General features: G+C 41.6%; 1 protein-coding gene across 1 annotated transcript in view; it reads right to left on the bottom strand.

Annotated features, from left to right (window-relative positions):
* The window catches only part of LOC135075396 (uncharacterized), a 46,557-nt gene extending 43,100 nt beyond the window's left edge, over window positions 1-3,457 (bottom strand). Inside the window, exons 1-3 of the mRNA XM_063969840.1 lie at window positions 3,454-3,457; window positions 2,694-2,919; window positions 365-470 (exon numbers count right to left, since the gene is read on the bottom strand). Of these exons, the coding sequence (XP_063825910.1) occupies window positions 365-470; window positions 2,694-2,919; window positions 3,454-3,457 (336 nt within the window). The remainder of the gene's footprint in view (window positions 1-364; window positions 471-2,693; window positions 2,920-3,453) is intronic.
* Window positions 3,458-9,191: the final 5,734 nt, after the last annotated feature.

Raw genomic sequence — 9,191 nt, 5'->3', positions numbered from 1 at the left:
AAAAAATAGGTAGTTACGCTAGAGCCAACTTTTATGGCTATAAAATTGTTAAGTTGTGATTAATCGCTATCCATCTGTTAAACAGGATACGTGAAATCATTATTTGGTTTTATAACCATAAAAATTGGTCTAATTGATCCCATAGGTGGGCCCAAAGTGAGGTATTTTTTCAAGTCACATTTAAGGTATATGTTAATCATTTATTAAGAAATTAAATGTGTTTTTCTTCAAGGATGTTTATTGGGCTTTCAAATAACACCAATATTGTTGGGGCACCATGATTGTGTCAGAAGAAAATCGTTAAAGTTCGCGTCGCGGAAGGTGCGGTTTATTTGATGTTGAGTATATAAAGAAAATTGCTTACCTTGTTGGTCCGGTCCCGCTCGCTGCCGTCCGGGCGGGGTGAAGGTCGCGGGGACTCGCGGCGCGGGCTGTCGTGCACTTCGAACCGCGGCGAGTCTATGGAATCGCTAAAAGGCAAAACCAAATCAATTTATTACGATATTCATAGGTTTCATAGAAAATAATAACACTTATTGTAAGCTTTTGGTCGGTTAGCATTTGGAGAGACTACGTCACGCACGTGGCATGCCCGTTCAATTGAAAAAACTTTGGGCATGTTTTTATTTTACAAAGATGTTTTTTTTTATAAACCACATAATGTCGCAGGGTTTTAGATAGGTATTTATTCCTCTACTACAACACCATAGTTGTCTACTAGGAAATGTTAAAAAAAGGTTTTATTTTAACAACCTTATTCGTCCACTGCTGAACAAAGATCTCCCCCGAGGATTTCCATAACGACCGGTTCTTCCCGCGACCTTCACCAGATCGTCGGTCCACCTAGTGGGGGGCCTTTTTTTCTAGTGGGGGGCCTGCCAACGCTATGTCTCCCGGCCCGTGGTCGCTACTCGAGAACTTTTCTGCCACAGCGGCCATCAGCTCTACGAGCTATGTGCCCCGCCCACTGCTACTTGATTTTAGCAAATACTACCTCATTACCTACATAGAAAAAAGAACTACATACTGTATATCCTTCTGCTCGTGTCTCGGCGAGTTGTCCCGCTAGTATCTGGGCGTGTTGTCCCTGACGTCATATCTGGGCGTGGCGTCCCTAGCCTCGTGTCGCGGGGAGTTGATACCTATTACCTACATAGAAAAGTGAACAACCTACCGCATATCCTTCTGCTCGTATCTGGGCGAGTTGTCCCGCTCGTATCTGGGCGTGTTGTCTCTGACGTCATATCTGGGCGAGGCGTCCCGAGCCTCGTGTCGCAGCGAGTGGTCCACCCGCGGCGAGTTGATACCTATTACCTACATAGACAAGTGAACTACATACCGCATATCCTTCTGCTCGTGTCTCGGCGAGTTGTCCCGCTCGTATCTGGGCGTGTTGTCTCTGACGTCATATCTGGGCGAGGCGTCCCGAGCCTCGTGTCGCAGCGAGTGGTCCACCCGCGGCGAGTTGATACCTATTACCTACATAGACAAGTGAACTACATACCGCATATCCTTCTGCTCGTGTCTCGGCGAGTTGTCCCGCTCGTATCTGGGCGTGTTGTCTCTGACGTCATATCTGGGCGTGGCGTCCCTAGCCTCGTGGCGTGGCGAGTTGATACCTATTACCTACATAGACAAGTGAACAACATACCGCATATCCTTCTGCTCGTATCTGGGCGAGTTGTCCCGCTCGTATCTGGGCGTGTTGTCTCTGATGTCATATCTCGGCGAGTTGATACCTATTACCTACATAGACAAGTGAACAACCTACCGTATATCCTTCTGCTCGTATCTGGGCGAGTTGTCCCGGTCGTATCTGGGCGCGTTGTCTCTGACGTCATATCTGGGCGTGGCGTCCCTAGCCTCGTGGCGTGGCGAGTTGATACCTATTACCTACATAGACAAGTGAACAACATACCGCATATCCTTCTGCTCGTATCTGGGCGAGTTGTCCCGCTCGTATCTGGGCGTGTTGTCTCTGATGTCATATCTCGGCGAGTTGATACCTATTACCTACATAGACAAGTGAACAACCTACCGTATATCCTTCTGCTCGTATATGGGCGAGTTGTCCCGCTCGTATCTGGGCGTGTTGTCTCTGATGTCATATCTCGGCGAGTTGATACCTATTACCTACATAGACAAGTGAACAACATACCGCATATCCTTCTGCTCGTATCTGGGCGAGTTGTCCCGGTCGTATCTGGGCGTGTTGTCCCTGACGTCATATCTGGGCGTGGCGTCCCTAGCCTCGTGGCGTGGCGAGTTGATATCTATTACCTACATAGACAAGTGAGCAACATACCGTATATCCTTCTGCTCGTATCTAGACGAGTTGTCCCGGTCGTATCTGGGCGAGTTGTCCCGGTCATATCTCAGCGCGGCGTCCCTAGCCTCGTGGCGTGGCGAGTTGATACCTATTACCTACATAGACAAGTGAACAACCTACCGTATATCCTTCTGCTCGTATCTCGGCGAGTTGTCCCGCTCGTATCTGGGCGTGTTGTCCCTGACGTCATATCTGGGCGTGGCGTCCCTAGCCACGTGTCGCGGCGAGTTTATATAGACAAGTGAACAACATACCGTATATCCTTCTGCTCGTATCTGGGCGTGTTGTCTCTGACGTCATATCTCGGCGTGGCGTCCCTAGCCTTGTGTCGCGGCGAGTTGATATAGACAAGTGAACAACATACCGTATATCCTTCTGCTCGTGTCTCGGCGAGTTGTCCCGGTCGTATCTGGGCGTGTTGTCCCTGACGTCATATCTGGGCGTGGCGTCCCTGACGTCATATCTGGGCGTGGCATCCCGAGCCTCGTGTCGCGGCGAGTTGTGTGGCGGCGGGGAAGTGTCTTTCTCCTTCTTGGCGCATTGTATCTTGGATACGGGGTTCATTTGCATCTGTGAGCTGTCAGCTGTACCTGATGGATGAATAGAATGATTGTATTTCTGACGATGAAAATTATGAATGGTAACCGTGAAATCATAGAACGTAGAGCTAAGTGGAAAATAAAAATTACAAAATGGGTACTATTTCATTGATTTTCTCAGAATTCTTTATTTATTTATTTATTAAGGTACAGCAACAGATTGCAAATCATGGCTTAAAAATAAAGTACATTATGGGCCTATTATACCTAAAATATAGCTATATAATAAGCTTTATGCTCTGTAGACAGTTTTATAGGCTTGTTACGCCTCGTGAACTGTATGTAAACTGTAAGCAGGCGTACATCACGCATCATCATCACATTGTTGAGCCTCCACTGCACGACATGCTTTCTTATTTACCTGAGGTTATAGGATGTGGCCTACTGCCCACGCTTGCTAGAAGGGTTTGGAAGAGTTAATGCTTGCATATTTTTAGTTTTTTCTCCAACTTCCACAAGAACAGTGATTGGGTATAAAGCCCGGTCTGCGAGCACGTAGAATTTTGTCCAATGACCCCAAGCTACCCATCCTTATAGCTCGCGCGAAAAAGGAGGATCTGGGACACCGGTCTACAAGGACGCGTTTTATTACGCTCCGCGAATTTTATTCGGAAACCATGGAAAAAGTGAAGTTTTTACACAGTGTTTAGTACCACATTAAAGCTAACGAACCGGTCGATCTATAAGTGCAAACAGTTTTCTACAATAATTCGTCATTCAAGAAATAGAAGCAAAAACAGTCCAAAATTTCATTAACGGCCGCGTATCACTGACCTACGACAACCCGCAGCTCGCTCGCTCGCGGCTTGACCCGCGCCCTGCCTCCCGCCGCTCCCCGCCCGCCTCCGCCTTTACGTCGCGCGAAATCTAAGTGTTGAAAATGTCCAGGGGAACTAAGTCGCAGACTTTAAAATCGAAGATGGCAGATGAACACCCATCCCCAAATGCTGATATGTCTTCCCTGCTTGCTGAATTGCGGCAATTGAGGAACGAATTAAGTGAAGTAAAACATCAAAACTTAGACATAAAAAAGGAAATGTCCTCTATCTCTGACACCCTACATCAAACGCTAAAAGAGCACTCAAAGCAGATGGAGAGGGCGAAGCTGGAGATCGCGGATTTGAAGACCACAGTCGTAATTCTCCAACAACAAATCGCCTCACAGGAACAAGAAGGTATGAAAAACCATCTAGAAATAGTTGGACTAGCAGAAAGAGACAACGAAAACCTTTACCATGTTGCTATGATGGCATCTAAAAAAATTGGAATCGAGTTGAATGAATCGGACATTGACGAAGTGGTAAGAGTAGGCGTTAGAAGCCGCCAGCCCCCGAACAGACCATCCCAAAACAACGCTTCACGTCCACGTCCTATTGTTGTTAAACTAACAAGGAAAAGAAAACGGGACGATGTTATGAATGCGGCGAAAACCAGACGAAATGTGACATCGGAGGGTCTTGTAGACGGTGAACCGACCAGGATATTTTTTAACGAGAGGCTCTCCAAAGAGAATCGAAAATTATATCGTGAAGCTCGGTCACGCGCCAGCGAACATGGGTTTCGTTACTGCTGGACCCGAAACGGCTCTATCTTCGTCAGAAAAGCAGACAACAAACCGGCAATCCGAATCTCAACTCACAAGGACCTGGAAGATCACGTCGGGACAGCTGTCCAGAAAGAAGTTACACCTGCATAAGCCGAGTCCTTCAGATATGTATAAGCCTTATGAAAACTTACTTATTTTATCAACCTTACTAATATATCGATTGTATAGTTCAATTAATGTCGTAATAGGTTTAGCTCAAATACGATCTCATTACTATATTACGTTACTTACTTTAACAAACTTATTTATCACTACACTGACTACACTCTCTCACACACCCATACTACACACGCACACTTACATCACACACAGAGGACAAAACAAAGAGTTCCGAATTAGCGAGTACAATCTATCTTTATATTCCCTACTTGACATATATTTTTCCAGTCTTTTAGGTATAATAATATTTAAGAATGACTAATTTAATGAGAGACTTCGACGATACTCTATCTATAGATTGTCACTCGCTCGATAACATAGAATCTTGTTCAGATTTTTTAAGCCCGGAACTCAATTTTAAATGTCTAACTTTAAACATAAGAAGCATACAACTTAACTTTGATTCACTTCTGATTACTCTTAAACGTCTAAACATGAACCTGGACGTCATAATCCTGACAGAATGCTGGTTAAACGAGAACTCTATTATTCCAGAATTGCCTGGTTACAGCTCATTTAGGACTCATAAATTTATAAACAAGAGTGGCGGAGTTACTGCTTACATTAAGAACTCCCTACAATATAGTGTTAACGAGTCTTTGTGTGAAGACTGTAACTGCCTTGAGATCGAATTGGATGGGAGTTTATTAATGTTAGGGATTTATAGGTCACCCGCTTTCACAAACGTAAGTAAGTTCTTGTCATCCCTTAATTCTATCTTAGTAAATAGTAAAAATAAGAAAATCATACTCACAGGCGATATAAACCTAGACCTCTGCGCCCAACCCCTGAGTGAACAGTGTGCCGAGTACGTCTCTCTTTTGAGCGAACACCAACTTATCCCAGCAATAACCAAGGCAACCAGAGCGAACGCTTGTCTAGACCACTTTTTCGTGAAAAAACCCGACCAGGCAGTCGGACTGGTCTGTATTACGGACATTACAGATCACTACACTTGCCTACTAGGATTAGCAGTCGGCCCGCCTAGAAATCCCATAACCCGTTTTCGACTCAAAATAGAAAATGAATCAGTTGTACACAAAATTTCAGGAGCAGATTGGACATCAGTTACTAAATGTCAAGATACTAATGAAGCAGTATCCGTATTGAGTAAAATCATAAACGACGCTATAGTAAGTAGTACAACAAAAATCAAAGTCAGCCGCTCGAAGTTTAATCTTAAACCGTGGATTACACCTGGTTTGATTAGATGCCAGAAACATAGGGATCGTCTCCACCTTAAAGCTAAGCAAAATCCGGAAAATCAAGTAATAGTCACATCGTACAAAAGATATCGTAACTTTCTAAACAGTATCCTTCAGAAGACTAAAAATACCTACGAAAACCAAAACTTAATTGCTAACAAAAATAATCCGAAGAAACTCTGGCATACAATAAAAGACATATGCCATTTAAACAAGCCTTTAAATAATTATTCTACTAACCTCATACAAAACAAAGACGATCCGAAATCCTCCGTAAACCAATGTAATAGTTTCTTTGCGAATGTCGGAAAGGACTTAGCTGATAAAACTCTTAATAATATGTCAACTACTCAAGATTTACTAGCTGCTGCAATACCACCTCGACAGTCGATATCGAAATCATTCTTCTTAAATCCCACTGATGAAAATGAAGTCGACAACCTTATCGGGGATCTGAAACTGGATAGCTCCCCAGGCATTGACAAGTGTTCCACATTAATAATTAAACTTGCAAGAAAAGCCCTTGTACCACCACTAACACATATTTTCAACCTCAGTTTTGCTTCTGGTATTTTTCCTGAAAATTGGAAACTAGCCATTATCACTCCTATACACAAAAACGGAGATAAAACCAGTCCGACTAATTATCGCCCTATTTCCTTACTCACAATTTTCTCGAAAATGTTAGAAAAGTTGGTAAACAAAAGAATTGTCGCGTTCCTTGAGAGCAATAATCAAATACCTGATAACCAATTTGGTTTTAGACGCGGAAAGTCCACCGAAGACGCTGTAATGCTATTATCTAATACAGTTTCCAATGCACTAGATAACAACAAGGCTTGTCTGGGCGTGTTCCTCGATCTAGCCAAAGCCTTTGATACAGTTTCGACCCCTATACTCCTTCGCAAAATATACCAAGTGGGCATACGAGGTTTGGCATTCGACTGGTTCTCCAGCTATCTTTCTAATCGAAGACAGTGTGTTCGAGTGGGATCGGTAGTTAGTGATCAGGTTAAAGTTGAATACGGCGTACCTCAAGGCAGTATACTTGGACCCACTTTATTTACACTGTACATGAGTGACATCCCAGCACTACAGCTTGAAGGTGCAGAAACGCTTCTTTACGCCGATGATACGGTCTTGCTCTTTCAGGGTGCCTCCTGGAAAATCGCATATGACAATGCTGAACGTGGCTTGACAGTAGTTACTGATTGGCTAAAAAACAACCTGCTAACACTTAATGCCAAGAAAACAAAATACATAGCGTTTCATATGACAGCTCGTACACAACCACCTTCTTCAAACATACTCAAACTACACGCGCACACACAAAATACATCAATAAGTTGTTCTTGTGACGAGATAGAGAGGGTAGGTAGCATAAAATATTTAGGAATAACCATAGACGAGAATTTGTCCTACAAAGAACACATTTCCCAACTTTCTGTTCGTACCCGAAAAATGATATTCGTCATGAAAAACTTAAGAAACTCGGCCCCAAAGGAAATTCTGCTGTTAGTATATAAGACCCTTTGCCAATCCTTACTGATGTACTGTATAAGAGTTTGGGGAGGAGCTGCTAAGTACTTAATGATCGAGCTCGAAAGAGCCCAAAGGGCAGTTCTCAAAGTAATGCTAAAGAAACCTTTCAAGTACAATACAGATCGGCTATATTCAGATGCAGGAGTCTTGAGAGTCCGCCAGCTGTTCATACTACGGGCTGCCACTGGCATGCACACTATCACCCTCAAGTCTCCTGAATACGAAAAGCTGTGTAAGCAACGAGTCTTCAAGATCCCGGTCCCAACAGTACGCACAAAATTTGCCAAACGTCACCCTACTTCTCTGTTACCGTTTTTATACAATAAAATCTGCCGCAAATTAAAAATTAAAACATTGACAACTCGCCAGGCCAAACTTGAAATAGAATCTTGGCTTAAAAACCTTGATTACCCGGACACAGAATGCCTTCTTACTTAAAGACTAAGAAACCTCTATCACACACACACACACACACACACACACACACACACACACACACACACACTCACAACACTCAACACATATCACCCAACACACAACTAAATTTACATATTTTGTTAGCTATTAATAAGAATAATAAATAGATTTTAATTATATACCTATCCCTACCTACATAATTACTTAAGATGTAATTTTACTTGTCATCCTTTAATAGAGACTAATACCATTATCATTAATGTAAGCTTTGTTACTATTATTATTATGTTTTAATCTTAATTTCTTATAGCAATAAATTGCCTGACTTGTGTGTTCTCAGACCGCAAAGTAAAGATCTTCTTGTAAAAACTAAAAGGCTCCTGCGACACAAGCTATGCTTAGTGCAGAAGCCGCTAGTCATAAGAATACTCTGTACATTGATTTAATGGCAATAAACATTTTATTATTATTATTATTATTAATTAAGGGAGAGTCCGCTAATTTGGACCAGTTTTTTTCAATCCCATTTTACACATAGTTTTCTTTTGTTTTTTCTAATGTTCATGGTGTATAATTATAGAGAAATTATTCAACTTACTATTTCATAGGTATTAATCAACATAATTGTTGTATATTTAGCACAAATCAACAAAATACGAGTTCAGAGCTTCGGTCCAATTTAGCCGACCGGTTCGATAATTTGTACCACAGGGTTACTAAATTGGATTTCAATAAATTTCAAGCCTATAAAAAAACTATGGCAAAATATTATTATGATACATTCTTAACAAATTAGGTAACGAAAAGGAACAGTAGTTAATAACATAGACAATCGATATTGTTTTACACGTTATCACGATTTTGAGTAAACGTTTTGTAATTCCAATTATCGTAACGCACACTTGTACCTAACCTACTTTGCCAGTCTTTTCCTTTCATTTATTGTTAGTTAAACATAACTACGCAAATAAAACTTCAAAATATGATTTACTGAAAAAAATTTTCAAAATCCTTTGGTAAAGTTCCATACAACTTGATGTGGTACAATTTAGCCGACTAGGTGATAGTGTTATTAAAAAATCGGTAAAAAATATAGCTTATAAATACCGAAAAATCTTTCAAATAATTGTAATCCACACTAATTTACGCTTCTAAATAATATATTAGAAACACCCTGTGATTAAATTTAACAAAATTACAAACTAAACATGCATTGTCAAAAGTTACTTGAAAACAATGAAAAAAAACTTTTCAAAATAAAACACACGTGTTAATTGTCACGGCAAAAACCACATGGCCGATATTAATATAATTTATTTGTGTATCGCTGAGTG

Source organism: Ostrinia nubilalis, chromosome 10 (genome assembly GCF_963855985.1).
Source record: "Ostrinia nubilalis chromosome 10, ilOstNubi1.1, whole genome shotgun sequence".
Lineage (NCBI taxonomy): Eukaryota > Metazoa > Arthropoda > Insecta > Lepidoptera > Crambidae > Ostrinia > Ostrinia nubilalis.
This window is presented reverse-complemented; position numbering and strand designations above follow the sequence as displayed.